The sequence below is a fragment of the Manis pentadactyla genome, chromosome 13 (genome assembly GCF_030020395.1).
Source record: "Manis pentadactyla isolate mManPen7 chromosome 13, mManPen7.hap1, whole genome shotgun sequence".
NCBI classification, from domain to species: domain Eukaryota; kingdom Metazoa; phylum Chordata; class Mammalia; order Pholidota; family Manidae; genus Manis; species Manis pentadactyla.
In genome coordinates, this window is record NC_080031.1 from 490,619 (window position 1) to 515,667 (window position 25,049).

At 42.7% G+C, this 25,049-nt stretch overlaps 1 protein-coding gene across 1 annotated transcript; it reads left to right on the forward strand.

Annotated features, from left to right (window-relative positions):
- Window positions 1–1,007: 1,007 nt before the first annotated feature.
- Window positions 1,008–24,536, forward strand: DLAT (dihydrolipoamide S-acetyltransferase). Its single transcript, XM_036919731.2, has 14 exons — window positions 1,008–1,355; window positions 1,741–1,842; window positions 2,168–2,292; window positions 2,452–2,602; window positions 4,298–4,424; window positions 6,120–6,307; window positions 7,344–7,497; window positions 12,848–12,915; window positions 13,768–13,860; window positions 14,199–14,306; window positions 19,046–19,161; window positions 22,116–22,278; window positions 22,787–22,923; window positions 23,501–24,536. The coding sequence occupies exons 1-14, from the start codon at window positions 1,089–1,091 to the stop codon at window positions 23,628–23,630; spliced, it is 1,929 nt and encodes a 642-aa protein (XP_036775626.1). The 5' UTR covers window positions 1,008–1,088; the 3' UTR covers window positions 23,631–24,536.
- The last annotated feature ends 513 nt before the right edge of the window (window positions 24,537–25,049 follow it).

Here is a 25,049-nt window from a genome sequence, read left to right on the forward strand (position 1 = left end):
GCGAAGTATATTCCAAACGCGAACCTGCTATGCACTGCAAAACGCAGAACAAGGTTTAAGCAAGCCTACTTAAGAGCAAACTGAAGATCATCTCACAGTTAATTTAGGTCCAGTTACTGAATTCAGATGCGGTGGAAGTAGATATTTTAGCCAATTCAAAATGGTTCAAACATTTAAAAAATTCATAAAGTTACAGAGTAAGCCCTTTCACAGCCACAATTATTCTTTGGATTGCTACTCATAAGTATTTCTACAAAACTGTAACAGTAAGTGCTTAATATTAGTTCAAATGTGTCTTTACATTTCATCTTAAGGTTTTTATTTCGCAGTCGTACTGTCTGCATGGTATTGTTAGGGAGCCATTCTACGTGATCTTTTCCTCTCGTTTGGCTAGTCACGTTCTTCCAAGTCTTTTGCTGTTATGAAAATACTAAAAATGTTTTTACCTTGTTTTGAGTGCCTTAAGAATACTAGAATAGGATTTAGGGGAAGATGTAAACCTTTTTTTCTCATTATTTATTACCGTATTGCCATTCCTAAAAACAATCACTGTTCGGTGCCCCCCAACGAGTGCTTCTTGGCAATCTCATCAATACTGGGTTTTTAGACCTCCCGGCTGTTACAATTTTCCAAATGTTTCATCACCAGCAAGGTCGAGCATGTTGGCAGGTGCCGGTTTCTCTACTTCTTGCGTCGCCCGAGTTCTCTGGCCGCGGCACTAGGGACTTGGGGACACAGGCAGCACGTGCTTCCCCCTCCCTCAGGCTCCGGAACGGGCCGTTCCTGACGAGGGGGCGGCAGCCCGACCGGCAAAGCGCGCCCGCGCCTGTAACCTTTCCCTCACTGACTCCGAAGGCCCGCCTTGGCCTCCGCTATTCGCCAGCCCCGGGCCGCCCCGCCCGGCTCTGCGCGCCCGGCCCCCGGCTCCCGCCGCGCAGGCCCCACCGCTTCCGGGCCGGGGGCGGGGCTCCGGGCGCGCTTTGCGACCGCGCGCGGCTGCGCGTCGTGGCTGACGGCGGCACCGCCCGGCTCGCGGGGAGGTCACTCCGGAGACGGCGTCGGTGCCGGGCCGCGGGCTTCGGGGCGCGATGTGGCGCGTGTGTGCGCGGCGGGCGCAGCGTACGGCTCCGGGGGCAGGATTCGGGACCGGACGGGCGGCCCCGCGGGAGGAGCCGGGAGCGCCGTGCGTGACCCCGCGGGCCGGCGCGGCCCCCGCGCGGTGCAGCAGCGCGACCCCTGGGGACGGCCCGCGCTGGGCGCTCTGCGGCCGGTGGGCCGCGCCGCGGACTCGGCCGCTGCTGCAGCTTCTGGGGGCGCCGGGCCGCCGCTGGTACAGTCTCCCCCCGCACCAGAAGGTGAGCCCCCGGCCCGCCCTTCGAGGGGCGCCGGTGTCCTTGAAGGCGGACGCGCCCTCGGGGCTTGCTCCAGGCGTCGTTGGTCACCCCCCGCCCGCAGTGCGTGTCGCTGCCCCTCCTGCCGTTCCTGGCTTCGCCACAGCTCTTGAGGTGCCTCTGATCCGTTCGTTGAATCGAGTAGGAAGACTTAAAGGCGTCGCTGCCGCCCCGACCCGCGGCTCCGTGTGCGGGGTGTGCGGGGCGGGAAGCCCGTCGTGGGAGAGCTGGGGTCGTGCGAGGGACCCTGTAACCTCTGCGGTAGCTTAGATGGAACCGAGTGAAACGTTAAGCCAGACTGAGAGGCAAGTAGCCCTTCTCAAATGTAGTGTTTCTCCTTTTCTTCTAGGTTCCATTGCCTTCTCTTTCCCCCACGATGCAGGCAGGGACCATAGCCCGTTGGGAAAAAAATGAAGGGGAAAAAATCAATGAGGGTGAACTAATTGCAGAGGTGAGTTGTTTTAAAATAGGGAAATGAATTAAAAAGGACCGGTTTAGCTAAACTGACAGCATTAATTTCGTGGGTGGGTGAATATCCTCTTTTGCTTAAGAAATTTAGGCTACTTTTGCAGCTTGATATCAGAGAAGAACGGTTAGGTGAGTTGCCAGCAGCCAGCCTGGCTGGGTTTCACTCATGTGTCTCCTTAGTGATGCTTCTTTCAGGTCTGTGGCAGAGGCTTTATCCTCACTTGGCTGTTGAACCTTGTGGTTCTGGATACAAGCTAATAAGCTTCACACTGGCGGCACCTGCCTAAGCTCCTGCTCTTGTGTTAAAGGTTGAAACTGATAAAGCCACTGTTGGCTTTGAGAGTGTGGAGGAGTGTTACATGGCGAAGATACTCGTCGCTGAAGGCACCAGAGACGTCCCAGTTGGATCCATCATCTGTATCACAGTTGAAAAGTGAGTAGAATCCTAGTAATTTGTGGAGCCTAGGTGTTTAGTGGAGTATTTTCAACCAGAACTGTTAAATTAGGAGTAAAAGTCTTCTAAGACTACTTCTGTAGGACCCAAACCTGCTTCATAGTCCTCTTACACATATGCATTCTTTTTCTTCTTTAGGCCTGAGGATATTGAAGCCTTTAAAAATTATACCCTGGAGTCCTCAGTGGCACCTGCCCCTCCAGCAGCCCCAGCTTCAGCCCCTGCTGCCACTGCTCCGCCGCCTGCACCGTCTCAGGCTCCTGGTAGCTCATATCCCACTCACATGCAGGTGAGGCTTGGCCTCCATGTGTTTGCACCTAAAAAATGTCTTATTTATTCACTTTCTCAAGGATGGCATCACCTCCTGGAAACTGGCATTGAATGTGGCTAGCTCTTATCATTCCAAAACAATAGAGTTTTAAACATGAAAATTGTCAACCTTCATTTCTGGTTATCTCCAGGTGTGACCTTGGGAAGTTCTTTAACCTTTCTCAGCTTTAACGTAGTAGACTGCATAGTGCTGGGCACTTCTTCAAGAACATTGTTAGATTCTGAGGATGGCCTGTATCTACTCCCTGTATAAATAGAGTGTTCAGTAGGCCTACTGAGTGAAAGGACCCAGTTGGTGTTTCCCACTGACATGTGGCAGTCTGTTTTCTAAGAGAAGGTGAAGTAACCAGTCGTCTCAGTCAGCGAGAACGCGGGCAATGACCAGTCTGTGTAGAGGAGAGCTTTGTGAAAGCATCGCAGCAGAGTTGAAGGCATAAGTATGGTCACTCTGTTTCTGCTAACTAACTAGTTCCTAGGAGCCTAAGTCAGTTTGTTAGATATTGGGGTTATCCCATGTTTGTGTATTTCAATTATTGGGAATGGATACAAATCAGCTGTACTTTTTCTAAAGGATTAAGACTAGAACTTTTCCTTCACTTAGTTCATTTGTGGAAATTTCTGTGTAAGAATCATTTTCTTCTTCAGATATAATGTTTTAGTCCATGATCTGTTATTAACAATCACTTATAATGAAGTTTTTTGTCCGATGTTCAGGTCACACATTTATTTCATCCTGTTCAGTAAATTCTGTCTCACTACCTAAGACTTCATTTCTCTCCATTTTATATCTGTGGCTTTGTGTGCCAGTGTTAGAGGGTGTCTTAATTATCCTTCAGGATTCTGTATAGAGATTATGGCACCACTAATTTTTAAGAAGTAGATGAAGATGAAGTTCTGAACAAGAAAAACATTTAAAAACATTTTTCTAGTTTGATTTCTAAGTTTTGTTTTACTTTTTCCCTGCCTTCTTGGAACACCACCAGTTGAAATGATTTTCTCTCAGTGTTACCCTGTTCTTAATTTAGATGCAAAAGACTAAGGAGACAGTGAACAAAATCCATAGTTACTGAATATGCACCCAAATTGAGTAGACTTGCTATATAAACAGGAAAGCAGTTGTTCATTAAGGCCTATCTCATGTTTAGATATCATTGAGGTGGTATAAGAACAGTTGCTAATATAAGTTTCTTATCTTGGAAAGGTATCTGAAAAGTTGAGAGAAATGCAGTTTCCTCTGAGGGAAAAGGTAGATGCTAATAGAGAGCATAGCAAAATTTTAATGCAATAGTCTGGACCAGGATCATTTTGTGAATATGAAAAATTCTAGCTTCCTCTGAGTGTTAAAAGATTGTAATGACAATTTTGTGTGTTGGTATTTATTGAGGAATTAGTTTGTCTAGAAAGTCTTACACACCTGTACTGCTTTTACCTGGGGCTGGTTCAGTATTGCTGATACTCTACAACCTGAGGTTTGCAGAACGATTAACCTGTGGGCTCTGTTGAGGCACTGAGCTTTTGCTGTTCTAGGGGCACCAGGCAGATAGCAGTTTGGATTGTCACGTTACTGCCATTTCCACAAAACTTAATAAGCTTGCCTGAGTGCCACTGCGCCCAAGGCTTCCTAGTATTAAGTAATATGTGTTTGTTTCTACAGGTGGTCCTTCCTGCCCTCTCTCCCACCATGACCATGGGCACAGTTCAGAGATGGGAGAAAAAAGTGGGTGAGAAGCTAAGTGAAGGAGACTTATTGGCAGAGATAGAAACTGACAAGGCCACTATAGGTGAGATTTCTTCCGCTCTTAGTGGTTGAGGCACTGAGTTTTCCAATGAGGGAAAAGGATTGACGTCCTATCCTATAATGAGTGAGTGATAATATAAAAAATTTTAATTCTTGGGATTCATTTCCTGGGACAGTATATTTCATAGCAGAGGTGTGCATATAGTCCAATTTGCCAGTTCCACACACTGCACACTAATGAATCAAGGATATGTCGACTTAGAGATTATTTTTAAGCTAGAGTTTGCTTCTTACCCTTATTACATTACTGAGAAGCTGCATCAGACCTGCCATAACCTAAACTGGACAAGGGGAAAAAAGAGTAAACAGGAGAAAATAACTTCCAAGGCAGGAAAATACCAAAGAATGTAAGATGACTTTGGGGGAAATGGAAACCAGGGTTTAGATTGTTTTCATAATTTGAGAGTGACTAGTAGAATGTATCCATTTAACATATATTTAACATATATTTAACATACTTTAACATATATTCCCTTTCTGGTTTGTTTTTATGTTCAGAACAACCCCCACATGTTTTTGATACTACTCACAGATATTTGTTAATAAAAACATTTCTTCCCTGTCAGTCTCCAGAGACGCAGTGGGAGGTCCTGGGCATCCCGTTCGGTGGCTGTTCTCAGACCCCGTGGCTCCGTGATGTGCTTGGGGCGAATGAGCAGGACCCTGCTGCCCCTGCTTCCGTCAGCGCAGCTGCTTTTTATCTTTGTGCATATTGTGCTTCCCCCCTAAGATTTTATTAGAAGATAGGAGTCTGTTTGTTAAAAAGAGAGAAAGAAAAAATGTTGGTAACAGTAGATCAGCTCTCCCTTTAGCCTTGGTGGGGGAATACGTTCTCGAGTCTGTTATCTTTACTTGTGATCCGAGTCTTTACACTGTGTTCTGGCCTTGGAGCCTTTCTTTTCTTTTAAAATATCTTTTATTGGGTATTAATTTTCAACTAGGAAATTTATTGGGTATTAATTTTCAACTAGGGCTCATCAAAGTGTTCAACAGGGAGGGGCCCGTCACCACAGAGGTGGACCCCCATTTCCACGATCCAGAAGGCAGAGCTGCTCCTCTGCAGTGGCTTCTTCTTGTTTTACTTTGCAACACTTCGTGTTTGAGTTCCTTGTAAGAAAAGCAGCTGAATAAGATGTAAATTGTCAACATTGTAGGAACCCTAGCTAGTCCTGCTGTATTTCTTCACATTGAACTCTTTGCTGTAATACTGAGTATAACCTCTTTGAAAAGCTCCAGAGGTGCTTTGAGGGATGCAATCCCACGTTACCGTCCAGCCTAGCAGCTCCTGTAACGTAACGCCCGTGTGGTCTAATCTTTAGTGGTAACAGCCGATGCCACCTGGGAGTCTCGTGGGTCTTCATGGGGGCTGCCCTCCTTGGAGTTTTTAGGAGAACATTGAGAACTGACCACTGTCTGTAATCACTCATAGTTTTATTTAACAGATATTTATTTTGTACCAGCTACTGTTTCTACATACTTAAAAATACCAGTTCATTTAATTTTCATGACATTCCTGTGAGGTAGGTACTATTATCCTCATTTTGTAAGTAGAGAAGCTAAGATGCAGCAACTAAATAGCTTGCAAAAGGTTGTATATAGCACAGTTTAAACTGTTCTTTGAGATGAGTGGAATAGTGGCACCCTCTAAGTTCCATAATGGTTTTTCTTTCTATTTAAGGTTTTGAAGTACAGGAAGAAGGTTACCTGGCAAAAATCCTGATCCCAGAAGGCACGAGAGATGTCCCTCTAGGCACCCCACTCTGTATCATTGTAGAAAAAGAGGCAGATATTCCGGCATTTGCTGACTATCAGCCAACTGATGTAACGGATTTAAAACCCCAAGCGCCACCTCCGATCCCAGCCCCGGTAGGTGTGCTTCCAGAATTGAGGGGACACATCTTCGTCTCTAAATTAAGAGAGTAGATCAGGTGATGCTCTGCTTCTTTCCAGCTCTGAGATTCTGTGAGTAAGGAAGGAGGTAATTAGTCGACATTTGCCAGACCAGGAGGGTGTGTGGTAGGGCACCATTCACCTAATAGTCAGTAATTCATCCTTTTGACCTTTTCCTTTCCTGGTCTCTTGAGTCCTGGTAAGAACAAAGCTGAGGTTCTTTTTCTGCGTTAGGTGTAGATATGCATATATTTGTTCCCCATTTTCTATAATTTACTATATAGTTTTTGTCCCTGTTAAACCTCTTGGTATTCACATATTATGGTAGGTCAAGTTTGTATTTCTAATACATTGGAACTTGACATAACATAGGTTGTTTTGCACAGAATTTAGTGTCACTGTATACGATTCTCTATACACTGTATATACCTAGAACATGAACTTGTATGAACTCACGTTTCAGTGACACTAAAATGAGGCTTCTGAAGTTGCTAGAATCATGAGTTTAGACTGGGTGCACATTTGTGTCAGAGAAAACTTGGTTTCTGGTTGCTGTACATGCATGAGGAACCAGCAAGTCGCAGTGTTGGTTTATTTCTTAAGGTACTTTCAACACAAAACCTTCCAGCATAATGTATTGTTTTGAATTAGAGTAAGTGAAAACAAAAACCATTTTGATGATGTAAGAGAATGAAAACAAAGAAGTGGCAAGGGATTAAAGTGAAGAAAGGCTGTAAAGATGTTCTACACTGTCAGCAGTGCCAAACCCCACGCCTCGTTGTGTTTCCACCGAGTAAGATCCGCTGAGCCTGTTTTATCTTTGGCATAACGTCTTGTGATTGCTGTTCATATTTCTGTGTCACATTGTCTCAGCAGGAAAAGTGTGCATCCTGATCTTTGGAAAATGATGACAGTTATTTAATTAAAATAGCTTTGGCTTAATGTAAACTCTTGATCTTTCAGACTAGTCTTTGCAGTGGTGAAATAACAATTTGTGACTTCTGTTCAAAAGGTGACCCCTGTTCCTGCAACTCCGCAGCCTGTAGCTCCTCCCCCTGCTGCTGCTCATCCTGCTGCTGCCGCCAGACCAAAGGGAAGGTTGTTCGTCAGCCCTCTTGCGAAGAGATTGGCAGCAGAGAAAGGGGTTGACCTTACACAAGTAAAAGGTGAGTCTGTCTCTGTGGAGCGGGGTTGTAAAGCTAATAGTTCAGTTTCCTTCTTAAGACTAGGAAGTACAACTATCTGTAGTCATCCTACCTGGCATAGCAGGGAGAAGGCTGAGGAAGGGAAATGTCTCTCTTGCTGTGGCCGTAGACTAGGGAAGTTTCCTAGTCTGTCTGGAAATTACCTCTAATTTAGGCAGCTTTTTTCATTCTCTGTTTGTGGAACTGCTTAATTGTTGGTGAAAGTATAATGTGCTTGTTTAGCAACATTTGGTTTTAGGACTTGATTATGTCCTAAGAAATCTCTATTATTCTAGGCTCGAATGTAGCAACACCAAAACAAAATGTGACTACAAACAACATGAATTTGGGATGATTTAAAGTGACTTAGAATAGTGACATTCATATAAGATTGAACTAGCGCTTCTTGATGGCAAGGGAAAATGGCTCACTTATCTTTTTCTCCCTGGAGGGAAAGTATGCCTTAGTGACGAGAGCGTGGGGTCTTGGATCGGACCATCTCAGGTTTGATCCTGGATTTATCATTTTCTGTGTAATACGCCCTTAGGTGAATTACTTAAATTTTATGTGTCTTTAGATAAATTACTTAAACCCATCTGTCTTTCCATCTGTAAAACTGAGATAATAGTGTACATTAAAACAGGCAAAATGCTTAGAACAGTGTCTGGAATATATTAAGTACTCAATTTAGTTTTATTCATATTATTGTTGTTGTTATTATTTGCCTAGCATTTAAATAAATGTTTTTTGATCTAAAACTTAATGTAATTAAGATACTTATTTCAAAAAGGGAGGAAATTATCCTTCCTGGAACCCAATTTGATGGCTAGTAGTAAGTGCTAATCATTTAACTACCACACTTAATTTGTGTAACACTTTTTGATGTATGGATTCTCATTCCCTATTTTCTGGAAAAGAAAATAGACTCTTAAGGGATCTCCTTTCCTGTTAAGGAGTAAAGTTGCAATTTGAACCTAGATTCATTTCTAAAGCCTGTGCTCTTCCTACTATGCCATGCTGTCTTCTGTTTTAGTGTTCTGGCATCCTTGATTATTCAGGTTATTTACCCAGTCATCCAGCTGTGGGCCCTCAGTGCTGGTTGTCCTGTCTGTAATCTATTGTTCTGTGGTTAGAAGGCAAGCTAATCCCCAAAGAAGTAAGTATAGAATGTTGTAAGTTTTTTGGACCTAAGGGTTCTTGTAATGATGGAAGACCCTTTTAACATCTTAACCCTATTTCACTAGTATATTGCCATTCTTCATGTATATGTGAACCAGAGATAGCAATGCAGAATGCAGGGCAGCTGGAATAAATTTTAAGGGGAGGAAAGACTGGGTTAATAACTAATTAAATCCTGAAGAATTCAGACAAGTGAAGGGGAACCATTTATCAGATATTTAGCAACACTGGCTATCTTACTAAAGATGTAAGTGGGAAAGTCTCTATTTTTATCATTCCTTTAGAGCTAGGTGATCCATTTGTTATTATTTAAACAATACTCATCGAGTGTTTACGCATCCACACATGTTTGTAAGACAGACAGGCTTCCAGTTTCAGATGCTGGAATCACCGACAATAAAGTAAGTGAACAGACAGGGAGCTCATGGCCCCAGAGAATGGGCCCTGGGTGGCCTGGTTGGTTTCCGGCCCAGTTGTGCCATACACTAGTGTGTGGCTTTTACCTCACAGTTTCTTCATTTGTGTTTAAATGTAATACTTGATAGTTGTGAGGGTTAAATAAGTTGATAAATAGTGTCTGCACATAGAAAACATACATAGCCATTAGTTGTAATGTTCACAACTTATTACTAAGTAAGACAGTTTGAATACTGAGAAAGAAACCACTGGTCACCTAGTGAGCGGCAGGGTGAATACAGCCGCATTTAGGAAGGCAGTTGGGGAAGGTCTTTCAGATGCAGGGACATTGGATCTGCCCTGAAATAAGAGGGGTCAGCTGTGAGCCACCTGTGTGAAAACGGGGAAAAGCATCTTGGGCAGAGGCCAGGGGGACACAGGCTGAAGGGGGAAAGAGCTTGGCATGTTGGGGAGCCTAAAGGAGGCCAGTGTTACTGGAGCACCGTGAGCCGTGGGTCTGCTTGTGGGAGGCGAGGTCAGAAACGGAGAGCTTACAGGACTCCACAGGTCCCGGGAGAATTTGGATTTTATTGAAGTACAGTAGCAAGCCATTGGAAGGTTGAAAGAATTGCCAGATTATATTTTTTTAAAATGATTTGGTTGCTCTGTGCAAATGTGTCTTAAAGCCAAGACACCTGCTGTGATGCCGTTGCTGAGCTGATGATGGTGGCTTAGATGGGGTGGGGAGAGTGGGAATTGGAAGAAACAGCTTCGAGATGCATTTGCCATAGAATCAGCAGGCCTTAGTCAAGGATTGGATGTGGGGTAGCAGTAGTTTTAGAAGAAGGGTGGTGCAGTGGGGGCATCTGGGTAGGTCGAATGTGAACAGTGCAGGAAGGCGTAGAGATAGAGGTGCAGCTTTAGGAGGATATGGGCTCAAGAGAGCGTTTGGAAAGGCTATAGTAGAAGGGGTCTGAGTGCAGAGTCTCGGCTGTGGCACTGCTGGCTACATGACCAGGTGATATTTTAGGGGTGGAAGGTGTCCTCTGCATGATGGGATATTTAGCAGCATCTTTGGTTTCCATCCACTCCATGGTAGTAGCATTCTCCACTTGTGAGAACCAAAAATATCTTTGGACATTACCAGATGTCCCCAGGGAACACCGCTGTGCTGGCTGAGACCCAGTGGTCTGATGGGAAGGGATAAGTTGATGATGCAGAACAGGAGGCAGGACAGGAAGATCTGGCAGGGAACGAAGTATCTGAGAACATAAGAAGGGATGGGATTGGCCTTGGGTAGGAATTAGGGACGTTTTGTCTGTTTTTACAGGGGAGAAGAAAATACGGGATGGGTTTTTAGGTTTGCTGGTAGAAGATGAGGAAAGTTCATCTCTGGTCGCTCCAGAGAGTATGAAGTGAGGCAACCAGCTGGAGAATTGAGTGTGTGAGGCCGGAGAAATGGTGTGGTGCTGATCCCAGAGACTGGGAAGGCGAATTCAAGGGGAACGTGATTTAGTGTCTGGGTAGGTTTGTGTGTCTGGGTCGGGTCTGTGGCTCCGAGTTGGTGCAGTCAGCCAGCCAGATGTGTGTCCCTTCCCCGGCAGCGCTGAGCCGCCCTGTGCTGCTGTTGGGAAGCAAGCATCGCAGAGTGATGATGACAGTGCTGCTCAGAGTGTGAGCTGGCCGAGGAGGAAGTGGAGGCAGGAGATGACGGGTGAGAGCGGAGAGGCCAGTGGAGCGGAGGTCCTGGTGAGGCTGAAGGCATCGCAGCAGGGGGAGGGAGTGACGGAGTTGAGCTGGGAGGATCAGTGATTCTGACACCAAAGGTGTTTTTTCCACACCAGCAGTCAGTTCTCTAACATCAACTAGATATCCAGCAACTCAGTCCTCTTACGACACTAACTCTCCAGGGTTAGCATCAGACTCCACCTGTTCAAGAGCCTCGTCCCAGAAGCCCGCCCCCACTTTAGATGATGGTGGCCGGTCCTGGGGACCACCTGCACTGAGCCACTGGCTGCAAGCCAGGAGCTCCCAAGACTCCCTCGGGTTTGGCCGTTCACTAGCACGGCCCAGGGAACCTGGAAGAGCACTTGACTTACTGTGATGGGCTTCCAGCTAAGGGGTAGCCAAACAGAAGAGCTGCATAGGACCAGGTAGGCCGTTGTGGGGAGGTGGGTGTGCGCTGCCATGCCCGCTGTGGGTAGCACATGATGTGTTCTCCAACCCAGAAGCTTTTCAGACCCTATGGTCTAAGAGTTGTCACTTTAATGGGAGTGTCGGGGGCTGATGACATCATTGGTGCTGGTTGTCCCTCCCTGGACAGATTATTAGCACCTTTGGCCAAAGTGTGATCATCTGGGGAGAAACTGTTTCAGAGCTGCGGCCCTGATGGGCTGGGTTTGATTTGTGTCCAGGTGCCAGTGTACATTTTCTGTTCCTCTGATGCAAGGCACTATGCTATCGCCACCCCGTTTCACCCTCACAACATTCCTGGGCAGCAGCTGGTGTTTTGATCTCTGTCCTACTGATGAGAATGGAGACCAGGTCCAATTAAGTGACTGTAATCATCTGTCTAGTTGATGTCTGACAATAGCCCTACATTTTTCGCTCCTGGTGAATGTTCTACCCTGCTTTATGGTGGCTTCCTGTGCCTTCTTAGGGAGATAGGCAGAAGGAGCACAGATTTAAACCCCTGATAGTCAGGAAACTCCTGTGGGTGGCTGAAGGCAGAAGGCTCTGCAGTGTCCAGTCAGTCCTCGATGGTAGGAGGTGTGTGCCTCCATCTCGTTTGGAGGGGAGTCTAATAGGAGTCCCGCTGCCCCTGTTCTGGAGCTCCTGGTGAGGGTGAACGATCCCAGCCAACTCATTTTTCATAATGAAGGGAAAGCGTGGGGGCAAACAGCACACGGCGAGAAGCCTTTGAAAAGTCTGCCCTGGGGGAAGCTGAGTCAGTTGACCAAATGTTTTCTAGAAACGGGGGCAGTGTAGAAGGTACTTGGGCAACGAAATTCTGGGTCTCCCTAGAACAAGAGGTTCAGGATCATCTTTGGGTCTCAAGTTAAACCTAGGAGGCTGTGAATGGGAGGAGGAAGGCTACTGAATGAAAACAAAATCAAGCCTTTTGAGTGAACTTTGAGGGTGTTTCCTCACTGATGCTGCACCTGTCTCCCTCACAGTCTGTCACAGGCCCGTTGGATGCCTCGCTGCCGGAGGGGGGGAGGCTGTGATCCCTTAAAGGAGGAAAGATTCTAAAGATGAGATGATTGTGACTGAGTATCACCCTGTTTGGGGTGAAATTGACTTACCTGGTTTGTCCAAACAGTTACTGTACCTGTTGACTCTGTACAAAGGGAAGTTGTTATCCCAAATGAGATTCATTTCAAGGGCTCGGGAAGGGGTTTCGGAGCTAACCAGGGGCACTAGCTAGATTTCCCTTTAGTAGTAAAAGTTATACTCAGTATTATTCCAGTATTTCCCAATTTAAAAGTAAAAGAGATGGAGAAATCAGATGTTACCTTACTTAGGTAAAACTCTAAAGGAGAGAAACTTTAAAGAGTATTTGCTCTAGTTAAGGAAAGAGCCACTATTGTAAACAAGCAGGAGAACTTGGGGAGTTAGCAGTTGACAAAAGCTGGTATTTTCAGGGAGAACTTTTCGGGGCAGGGTTAAGGTAGGGGTCCCTTCAGAGGGTTTCTGGTAGAGAGCCTTAGAACTTGAGGAATCAGTCAGTGGTATATGATATTTGTGTTTCTTCCAGGGACAGGACCAGAAGGCAGAATCATTAAGAAGGACATAGACTCTTTTGTGCCTTCTAAAGCTGCTCCTGTGAGTTTCATTTGGCTTTTTTTTGTTTTGTTTTTGCAGTTTGTCCCTGCAAAGTGTCTTGTCCAGCCTGTTAGATCCTTTGGTGCATTACTTATGAATGAAATAGCTTGACCAGAACTGTGTTTTCTTTTGTCTAATTTCACTGGCTAGCCGTCTATAGATAGAAATGTGCTGTCATTCATATACAGAAGCAAAGATGATATGCTCCATTAATGTGAATTCCAAATTATTGTGTGTTTTCCTGAGTATTAATACTCTATTTTCCTAACGTATCCTCTCTTCTCATTCAGGCCCTATTTTTAAAAGCATGTTTACCAGTTGGGTTGACTAGGGTTTAAGTGTTAACTAGGGTTATCACAGAGATTAAGTCATCTTCTGTTTGATTGGTTAAGGTGCTAAGATAATTAGCTGAAAGGAAAATAATTTAGTTATTTAGATGTTTGCTTTAAAATGAAAAATTTGTCATTGTTTTTCTTAGTGCTAGTCAAGAAAACGAACTATCTTGTTTATCTCTTAATCCTTTCAGTTTAAGAATGCTTTGATTGCTTTTCTTGAAAACAGTTTTGCAAAAACAATTATTTTGACATAAAATTATTGAATATTCTCTGGCTTGAAGAATAATGACACTTAAAACATGATCACAGAATGCTAAGTATAGGAATTAAAAACAAAACTTAAAAAAGGAGAATCCAAATCTAAGTCTTTTTTGCTTCTCTGAGATAGAAAATACTGTTTTTCTATAAGCCTTTTAATTTTTTCTTTGCCATTGGTCAGAGAGTCACTGGCATTTGTCCCCGGTTGTTTTTGCTAAGACTAAGCCACAATTACTAAGAGCTTTTTCACCCTCCATAGGCTCCAGCAGCTGCTGTGCCTTCCCCAGGCCCAGGAGTGGCACCGGTTCCTACAGGTGTCTTCACAGATACCCCAGTCAGCAACATCCGTCGAGTAAGAGTATTTCCGTAAATCTGGAGCCAGAGCTGCTCGGGACACCTTTACTTGGTTGTTTAACTGCCTCTGTACTTTGAAACACTAACAGACACTTTTAGTTGGGGATCTTTGATGATTCAGATACGTGGTTTGGCCGGTTGAATACTTAGGATAAGCAGACACCATGTCCTGACTAAACACTATTAGAAAGGGCCGTGTTCTGGTCGGTCCTTGGTCTTCCAGCTCTAATTGTGCCTGGATAAGTGTCACCAGGGAGCGGGGCAGGGACAGCAGAGCTCTGAATTAGGTGAGGTCTTAACTCAAGATAATTGACTTTTGGATTTCTTTGATTTCAGGTTATTGCACAGCGGTTAATGCAATCTAAGCAAACCATACCTCATTATTACCTTTCTATTGATGTAAATATGGGAGAAGTTTTGTTGGTACGGAAAGAACTTAATAAGGTAAAAGGTCTGGAAATTCCAACTCTAAATCTAAAAATGTTTTTCCCCATTAAACATTTACATTTTGTCCATGTTTTTTGTTATAATACCAGTTGGTGATGGAAAATTGGTGTCATCTTAATTTTAACTTGCCAAGAATGTCCTGGAGAATTTTCATTTTCTAACCCTTGATTAAAGTTTATCATTTAAAGTTGACTTTGCTGTGGATCCATTTTAGCCTAGCAGCATCACTACGATTCTGTGCGACCACTTGAGTCTCTTACAGTAGGTAAGCACCTGTATTTACTTTTGTTTACAAGCCCCCACTTAGTGTCCAGCATAAGGCACCTTTGAGAACACAGCATAACGGGGTAGTCCTCCTCCTCCACAAGCAAGATCGAAATGAGATAGTGAGGAAATGATGCATGTGAAACAGAGGAGGCAACTTATTAAAATAAAAGTATTCACTCTGGATCAGTCTCTTTATGGTAACGCCCTTGTCTGCTGAGTCACATTGTGCAGGTTAAACGTTGCAGGAGGTGAGAGGAGGGGGAGATCAGTACAAGTGGTTGGGGGCCTCACAGTGGCTTAGAAGGACTTGTTCGAGCCACGGAGAGCAGGAAGGGTTTGGATTGGAGGGAACTTGGAGAAAGTCCATTGTAATGATAGAATATAAAGGTAAAGTGCCTCAAAAGGAAATAAGTATAGTGTATGTATGAAGTAGATTATCTTTTCTGGAGTGTATGTACAGTTGCTGGTTTAGAGAAGACCTTAATGTATAAGCAGAAGAATTTGGATTCGATTAGTTAAATAAGAAACCAGTAAAAAACATAATCGTAACAGTAGTTCAACAAAAGTCAGTCTGATAAATATATCCTGGCAAAGCTTACAACAGCAGCATGACACTATGGTGATGAGGGTCTGGACCAGGGCTGCACTAAGAGTGGAGTAGGAGGGAGGGATGCGAAAGATGCTCCAGGCACACAGGCCCTCGCTCCGTCCCCGACCTCCTCCCTCCTGCTTCCCATCCTGCAGCCGCTGCCTAGCTAGTCCTGCAGACTCCGCCGTGTGCTCCTGCTGAGGCCCTTCTTGCCACCCCCTCTGTGTGGAACACTCTTCTCCTGGTATCCACCTGGCTTCCTCCTTCACCTCCTTAAGGATTTGACTTAGTGTCGCCTTCTCTGGTCACTTTATTCTAAAATTAAGGGAAGAGGAGTGGGGTGACTAGTGAATTCTCTCTGTAGTTTTCCGCCTTCCTTTATTTTTCTCCTTAGCACTTAACACTAACTAACAAACTATATGTTTCACTTACTTATTATCTGCCCACCCCTTTTAGAACCTGTGCTCCCTAGAGTAGAATTTTTACCCGTTCTTTTCAGTGCTTTATATCCAGGGCTTCAGAGTCATATGCCCAGCACAGAGCAGACTCAATACTAGAAGCACGAATGAGTGAGTGAGTGGGTAAAGCAATGAAGCATCAGCAGAGATCTGTATCTGCTACAGGGGTTAAAGATGATGGCATACTTTTATTGTCAAAATGTTAAACTATTTTGAATTAATTTATTTGGAAATTAGGCATAAAAAACATATGTCCAGGGGATTATTTTGTTCAATTCTTTTAAACCATTTAATTTAGATATAATACCATTCACTCATTTAAAGTTTACAGTTTGGTGGCTTTTAGTATATTCAGTTTTATGAGCATCACACAGTAGATTGTAATTTTTCTGTTTCTGTTTTATTCATTTGTTTTTTAGATTCCACGTATAAGTGAAATCATATGGGTGTCTGTCTTTCTCCTCCTGGCCTATTTCACTTAGCATGGTATACTCTCTAGGTCCATCCATGTTGTCACAAATGGCAGGATTTCATTCTTTCTTACGGCTAAAGTAATATTCTGTTGTTTTATCAATTCATCTATTGATCGACACTTAGGTTGCTTCCATATCTTGGCTGTTGTAAATAATGCAATAAACATAGGGGTGCATATATCTTTTTGCATTGGTGATTTTTTTTTCTTCAGGTAAATACCCAGAAGTGGAACTAGTGTGTTACATGGTAGTCTATATTCAGTTTCTTGAGAAACCTCCATACTCTTTTCTCTAGTAGCTTGTTTTCAATTTGCAATCCCACCAGCAGTGTATAAGGTTTTTCTTTACGCCATGTCTTCTCCAACACTTGTTATTTCTTGTCTTTTGGATAGTGGCCATTCTGACAGGTGTGAGGTGATAATCTCATTGTAGTTTTGATTTGCATGTCCCTTATATGATGAGCGATGTGGAGCATCTTTTTATGTCTGTTGGCTATCTGTATGTCTTTGAAAAAATGTCTATTCAGGTTTCCATCCATTTTAAAATCAGATTGTTACTGTTTTTTGATGTTGAGTTGTATGAGTTCTTTATGTATTTTGGATATTAGCCCCTTATCAGATATATCATTTACAAAAATCTTCTCTTATTCAGGTTTCCTTTTCATTTTGTTGATGGTTTCCTGTGCTGTGCAGAAACTTTTTAGTTTGCTGTAGTCCCACTTGTTTATTTTTGCTTTTGTTTCTCTGGTCTGGGAAGACATATCCAGAAAAAGTTACTCATGCTGATATTTGAGCATTTACTACCTATGTTTTCTTCTAGGAGTTTAATGGTTTCAGGTCTTTAATTAGGCCTTTAATCCATTTTGAATTTATTTTTGTGTAAGACAGTGATCCAATTTCAAAAGTTGTCATATAGCCAACACCGTTTATTGAAGAGTCTCTTGTAGTACATCTTAATACATCTTATGGTACATTCTTGCCTCCTTTGTCATGTATTAGTTGACCATTTAAGTATGGGTTTATTTCTAGGCTCTCTATTCTGTTCTGCTGACCTGTGATGTGTCTGTTTCTGTGCCAGCAGCATACTGTTTGGTTACTGTAGCTTTGTAGGATAGTTTAAAAGCAGGGAGTGTGATACAGCATTTTTCATCATTCTTAAGATTGCTTTAGCTATTTGGTGTTTTTTTGTAGTTCCATATAAATTTTAGGATAATTTGCTCTAGTTCTGTGGAAAATGTCATTGGTATTTTGATAGGGCTTGCGACCACAATAAATTTTAGAAGATTTTCATCACCCCAGAATGAAACCAGGCACCCCTTTGCAATGACCCTTACCCCAATCTTCCCATCCTCCGCAGCCCCAGACAGCCACTAATCTGCTTTCTGACTTAGACATTTGCCTGTTTTGTATATTTTCTATAGGGATAGTGATTTCATTGAATCTGTGGATCAATTTGGGAAGTGCTGGCATCTTAATAGTATTAAGTGTTGCCGTCTCCACAAACATGGGATGTCTTGCCATTTACTTCTTTCTTTACATTCTTTCAACAATTTTTATAACTTTTAGAGTGTAAGTTTTTGCACTTCATTTGTTAAATTTATTCCCTGGTATTTTATTCTTTCTGATACTACAGATTGTTCATTGTTCTTGTGCAGTTGATTTTGTGTCCTGCAACTTAATTTTTTTAGTGTGTTCCTTAGGATTTTCTCTATACAAAATCATGTCATTTGCAAATTAGGATAGTCTTGCTTTTTTCTTTCTAATCTGGATGGCTTTTACTTCCGTTTCTGGCCTGACTTCTCTGTCTAGCATGTCCAGGACAGTGTTGAAGTGGCCAGAGTGGGCATCCTTTCCTGTTCTTCATCTTAGGGGGAAATAAGTCTTTCACCACTGAGGTCTGATCACTGTGGAGTTTTCAGAGATCTATTCTATCCTCAGGTTGAGGATATTTGTTTGTTAAGTGTTCTTCTCATAAAGGGGTGTTAAATTTTGTCAGATGCTTTTTCTGTGTTTACCAAGATGGCCACACAGTTTTGGCTTATATTCTTTTAGGACATTAATTATTACATTAATTGATTTTTTGTTGTTAACAACCACCTTGCATTCCTAGTACAAATCCCTTCTGGTCATGGTGAGTAATTATTTTCATACATTGCTGGATTTAGTTTGCTAGAGTTTTCTTTTTTTGAGGATTTTTGCATCTATAAGAGTTACCGCCCTATAGTTTTTTGGGGGGTTTTCTCTTTTATTGTGGTATCTTGGTCTGGTTTTGTTATTAGGCTAATACTGTCCTCAGAATAGAATAAGTGGGATGTGTTCCCACCTCTTCAGTATTTTTGGAAGAGTTTGTGAAGAATTGATATTCTTTAACTGTTTGGTAGAATTCACAAGTAAAGCCATCTGGATCTAGACTTTACTATGTGGGTAGTGTTTAAGTTGCTGATTTAATGTCTCTAGTAGTTTCAGATCTGTTCATAGGTTCTGTTTATTTTTTATTCAGTTTTGTTAGTTTGTGTCTTTCTAGGTTACTGATTTGTTGGCATGTGGTCCTTCATGGTATTACCCAAAGTTCCTTTTATTTCTGTGAAGTGGATAGTAATGTCCACCACTACATTTATGATGTTAGGAATTTGAGCCTTCTTTTCCTTTGTCAGTCTGGCTAAATGATCATCATTTTGTTGATGTTTTTCAAAGAACCAACTTTTGGTTTGTTGAGATAACTGAAAATGAAGATAGAATGTACTGTAACTTACAGGATGTAGCTAAAGGAGAGCTTAGAAGGAAACTTACAGCTGTGAAGCCTCTATTTAAAAAGATGGGAGAACCGACTTTGGGTTTCATTCCATCCTTTGTACCTCAGGACATTTGTATTACTCCCCAGCCCAAGTTTATATATTCCAGTCTTTGGAAAGAGAATTTACGAAACTACAATGGTTTCTTGTCTTTGCAGATGTTAGAAGGGAGAGGCAAAATTTCTGTCAATGACTTCATCATAAAAGCATCAGCTTTGGCATGTTTAAAAGTTCCTGAAGCAAATTCTTCTTGGCTGGACACAGTTATAAGACAGTAAGTATAACACTGCCGGGAAGGTTATACTCATCAGCAGTTCTCTTGTGTTACCTGACAAGTAAGTGGGAGTTCACAGCGTAAGGAGAAAAGGAATTTTACATAGCAAAATGGTTTTATAACAACATACAACCATTTATGATCTGAAGACTGCTGCTGCTTTGTGTGAGTTTAGGAAAGGAGGTGAGCATGCAGATAATGTATAATTAAGTTAATAACAACCCTCGCAAAGCAGTGTTGAAATGGCTTTTGTTCACCATTAGTGCTGATGAACTTCGGGAAAGAACTGAAAACAAAACCCCAAACAGTGTTTGTTAATATGTCAGTGGCATGTGACTGGCTTGGGGCTCAGTGTTTGTTGCTCTCTCTTAACCCTTATGCCCACCTGATGAGTTAGGTGCCTGCAACCCCATTTTCCAGATGAAGAAACTGAGTCTCGGTGAGTTAAGTAACTTGCCCTGAGTTGTATGTTAGCAGAGGAACTGTGATTAGAACCATGATTCTGACCCATAAGCCTAAGCTTTTTCTACTGTGTAGACTTTTATATTAATTTAATTTTTATGAAAATAATGGTTGCTCCATGGCCTTCTATGACCCACTCAACCTTTAATCTCAGATCCACTCCCAGGGAGCAAACACAACTTCTGAGCTGTTACTTCTTCTGGTATTTACCTTCATATTTCTAGATAACATTTTTCTGTTGCCTTTTGTGGCTTTTTCGTTTCTTTTACTTTATTGACTGAGTTCCTATCAAGAAGGTTAAGATTTAGCTCTGACACACATCCCGCCATCCTGCCTGACTGACCGCAGTACAGATTTTGGGCAGATCAGTGTTCAGTGCTGACGCCCATGCCCGCGCCGTGTGCCGGCTCAGCCCCGTGGCTCCGCAAGTGCTCGCCCAGCTCATTCTGACCCCTGCCTCGTGTACTCACCACTGATTCTTCGTGAAACACCCCAAGAGAGCCCTGAACCACTTTTCAGCTTTGTCACAGCTTTGTGATACCGGGATTCTGACCTTTTCCTTGGACACCCCAGTTGGAGAACTTCTGAGGCTCTTCCTATTCCTTTTGGCCTATATTAGTTTAGTAGGGCACCCATTACAAATTACCACAGAATTGGGACTTAAAACAAAAGTTTATTCTCTTACAGTTTTGAAGGCCAGCAGTCCACAGTCAGTATGTGGGCAGGGCTGTGCCCCCTCACAGACTCCAGGGGAGAATCTTCTGACTTCCGTTGGCTCCGGACAGCCCTTGGCTTGGGGCTGCCTGACTCCAGCCCTGCCTCCGTCTGCCTGTAACCTCCTCAGTGTACCGTCTTCTCTTCTGCCTCTTAAAAGGACACTTGGCATTGGACTTAGGGCTCACCCAGATAATCCAGGATGATGTCATCTCAGGATCCTAAGTGACCTGCATAGACCTTTCTACTAAACAAGTCACATCGATAGGTTCCAGGATTAAGACATAAATGTATCTTTCAGATGTATCTGTTAGTAATATTTGTGTACAAGTCTTTGTGTTGACATGTTTCCATTTGTCTAAGGTCGATTCCTTGAAATGGAATTGCTGGGTCATAGGGTAAATTCATGTTTGACCTTTTAAGGACAACTGAAGAAAACTCTACTCAGATGAACACATCAAGGCGGCAGGGCAGATTCTGTGAACTGTCCATTGACTCTTACCAGATGCCCTTCATTCATCCCTACAGCCAACCAGCACTTGTTGGATGTGTACTGTTGTTGGGTCGGTGGTGAACAAGAGAGGAAACACCATCCTTACTCCCTCTGGAGGAAGATGATCAAGCACATGATTTTGTAGTAACAGGATGACTAAGAAAGTAGTATTTGCTCTGATACGTTGGCCAGATCCCGCTGTGGGAGCTGCTAAGGGTCACACACTGTAATCAGAGCAGGTCCCTGTATTTCCAAGTGCCAAAGGCCTTCCACCTCTGGCCAGCTTGGACATGTTGAGAGATTTGGTACCTATAATCTGCTACAGTTTGTGCCGGGAAGGAGCTGGGGTTACTCCTTCATGGAAGTTTTAGCTTTTTTTTTAGCTTTTTCTTGATTGCAGGGCACTTCAGTGGGGCCCTTGCACAGACCCCAAGGGGACTATGGATATAACTTAGGAGTTTGGGACCTTGGATAGGGGAAAAAAAAAATTCTTGTCCACTAACCTCTAAGTGAAATTTAGCATTACCTCCTGTTGTAAATGTGGGGAACAAATGGAGGCGGCATTAACAGTACCTGTGCTGCTCAGCAGAAATCAGCTGTCACTCTTGCCACACTGCAGTTGCAGATTTATTCAGATAACATTTTGCTTGTCACACTTCAGATTTATAGCCACTATTGGACCTGCTGCAAGATCTTGTTAATACAGAAACACATATGTCACAATTTTGTTCTTTAATTAGTTTGATAACTGAATTTCAGTATAGTTGGTTTTTTGTTTTTTTGGTATTTGAGTATTTTCTATGTTAAAAAATAAATTCTGAGAAGGGACCCAGATGCAAAGGTACCCATGATGTGCTGAAGATTAGGATTCCTGCCTGTGTGCTCTGAGCCGCCGCCACCTGCGGTTTCTCCCAGCGTAGCCCTTTCCCTCCAAGGTCACCTTGCAGACTCACCTCCAGCCCATCCACTGGGTCTCAAAGTCCATGGAGTTCTGTGTAATGCTCAATGAATGCCAAGCTTTTGTTTTCCACCTATGCCATGAATAGTCGAGGCAGATGCGGTGGGGGAGGACTTAGTCCACGGGACCAGCTGATGACACAGCTTATCCATCTTTAAGAAGCACGTATCGGAGCAGGCGCAGCAGTGTAAACACCAGGAAGGACCCCTATCTGACTGAATAGCCCCAGAGACTGAAGTAAATGTCCATCTTCTCACATAACTTGACATGGAAGCTGCTGACCCACAGTGTTGATTGCTGAGATTTTTCTTGTTTCTTTTTAACTAGAAATCACGTTGTAGATATCAGTGTGGCCGTCAGCACCCCTGCTGGACTCATCACGCCCATTGTGTTTAACGCACATGTCAAAGGGCTGGAAACCATTGCTAACGATGTCATTTCCTTAGCAACCAGAGCACGAGAGGGTAAACTACAGCCACAGGAGTTCCAGGTAAGGTGTTACTACTTACCTTCGAATATTAAGAATTAAGTTGTTTTTGAGCTCGGCACTAGGCTCTAACTACATTTTCCGCCTTTTGATTTCCTACCTTGTGTCCTGACCCAAGGTCCCCAAAATAAAAATGGAGTAACCCATCAAAAGCTGAAAATAAGCCATTTCCAATGATTTGCAAAAGCCACACAACGGCCTTATTCATGTTGAAATGGTTGTATATTTTCAGGAAACTGAAACACTCAGGCCTTTTTTTACTCTTGTCAGTGAGCCTTATTGATGTGTAATTAGCAAACAGGAATTGGATATATTTAAGGTATAGAAAGCAATATTTTGATGTGTGCATGCAGTTTAAATGGTCCCTGGGGTCGGCCAACATAGTCGTTCCCTCCTCCCTCTTCCTCTCACAGCACCCAGAGGCCTTGCCTCAAGTAAAAGTTTTTCTTAAGGTCTTTTCACAAAACCCTTCTTTTTTCTGATCTGTGTTGTTTAATTTTTGTTTCTCTAGGGTGGCACTTTTACAATCTCCAATTTAGGCATGTTTGGAATTAAGAACTTCTCTGCTATTATTAACCCACCCCAGGCATGTATTTTGGCAGTTGGTGCCTCAGAGGACAGACTGGTTCCAGCAGACAGTGAAAAAGGGTTAGTGCCAAAGTGGAGAGGATGCTGCCTGCTCACTTCCTTTACACTGTACCTGTTTTTGAGTCTGTTTCATAATTATGGCATGGCATTTGGAACTTCAGGTAGAATCAGGCATAAGTATAGAAAAGTTTCTCAGGGCAGCGACTCTTACTAAATGCAGTTAGTCTCCTTTGAGATGGGAAGCCTTTATTTACTCTAGGTCAGGGGTCAGCTTACTGTTTAAGAGCTGGATAATAAATACTTCAGGCTTTCTGGGTCACATGGCCTCTGGCGCACACACTCCGCCATTATAGTGTAACAGCAGGCTTAGGCAATACATAAATTAGTTCCAGTAAACCTGCCTTTTGTGAGGTTTGGCCTGTGGGCTATGGTTACAGTAGGCTTGTGCTCCAGATGGCTGTTTGGTCCATTCCTTCAAGCTATTAGTTTGAGCTGGAGGTTACAGGATGTGAGGGTGGGTGGAAAATGATGTTACCTGGTTGGGATCTTACAGGGTAGGAGTCGGCATTTGGGCTGGTTATCGGCCAGTCTGGTGGTTGCTTCCAGAATACCTAATAATGTTTCTATCTTTTTCTAGATTCGATGTGGCTCACATGATGTCCGTTACACTCAGCTGTGATCATCGGGTGGTAGACGGGGCTGTTGGAGCCCAATGGCTTGCTGAGTTTAGAAAGTACCTTGAAAAACCTATCACCATGTTGTTATAATTAACTCAAGAATTTCTACTTTCTCAAGTCACATTGGTTCATGGATGGAAAGGGTTAGAATTCCAGGGAAAATAAGTGAAACTTTAAAAGTCAACATTTTCTTAGACTTATTCAACCAAATGTTCTTTGTTTTTCTATGAATCCCATATGGTGGTTTTACCCTCTTGAGATGAAGATATAAATATAAACCAGCTACTTGCTATAAATGAAAATTTGTGTGGGTATTTATTTAAACAAAAATGTGTAATTCTGAGAGGAGAATTTGACAATCACCTCCAAATTTTAAAAAATTGCTTATTTTATAAAATCTAACAGATTGTGAAAATAGAATTTTTCTTCCAAGATTAATTGGTTGATATTTGCAAGTGAACTTAATTACCAGAATTTACTACTTAAATAACCTTGGAAAACTGTATTAGTTAACTATGGAATAAGTGTATATATATATATATATATATGTAAAATATGGTTCCTAGTGAGGTATGTGCCAAAGTTCGTTTCTCACCAAGTCCTGTCTGAGAAGAGGAAGGGCAGGAGGTAAGTGGGTGGACAGCTCGGAGTGCTGAAAGATGGTGATGGACTCCAAGGCTCATTTCTACTTGGGGAAAGTAAACAATGTTTGGTGTGTTCAAAAAGGTGTTCTGTGTTTTCCTACCCCAGAGCTGTGTCATGTAAAATAAGAATGCCCTAAAACCCTACTGGAGACAGAAACATTATTTATGTTGCTTGCTACCTTTTCAGCCTAAACCTTTTTTTCCATTTTGTTACAATTGACCTTTGGGGGAAGGAGGAAATGGTATTTAGGATAATAAAATGAATTGGGAACATTATCACAATTCTAGACTTCCTGTTGATATGCTTTAATATTTGGAATTGTGTGTGACTAGAATAAATCTGACCAGTGCTTCCTTGTGTATGTAATGTGTGGAGCTATCCCCTGAAATTCAGGTCTTTCCAGTGCTGGATCTATTGCCAAATGTTCATCACTACATGGTGCACAAGTTGCACTCCCCATATTCACAAATATGTCCCTTGCTGTATTATTATAAACACAATCCAATATGTTAATCTGACTTTTCAGTAAATAGTGATTTAGTGTGAACTGAAGATTATGCAGAAGGTAGAAGCTTATCACAAGGGACCATCATCAGTATGAGCCACACATGGTTAAAATAAGTGAAACTTCAAAGATAATTCATTCTTCGCTAATGCTATGGATCTATTGTTCCCCTGAAAGAAAATTAAAAGGTTGCCTTCCAAGAAAAATTACTTTGAGTTAAAAGTTAATCTGAGCTATAATCTAAATCTGGATTCGGTCTATTTCTCTTATCAGAGTGAAATAAAAGTTAGAGATAGTGTTTTTGGTTCAAATTACATTGTTTAAAAATCAGTTGTAAACTGTTTCAGTGTGGTCTAATT

What these genes read in the sequence shown, in the direction of transcription:
- DLAT (XM_036919731.2), top strand. Translation starts at nt 1,089, where the DNA reads ATGTGGCGCGTGTGTGCGCGGCGGGCGCAGCGTACGGCTCCGGGGGCA. An exon ending in AACTGACAAGGCCACTATAG is followed by an intron (nt 4,425 to 6,119) that starts GTGAGATTTCTT and finishes TTTCTATTTAAG; the next exon opens with GTTTTGAAGTACAGGAAGAA. An exon ending in TACAGCCACAGGAGTTCCAG is followed by an intron (nt 22,279 to 22,786) that starts GTAAGGTGTTAC and finishes TTGTTTCTCTAG; the next exon opens with GGTGGCACTTTTACAATCTC.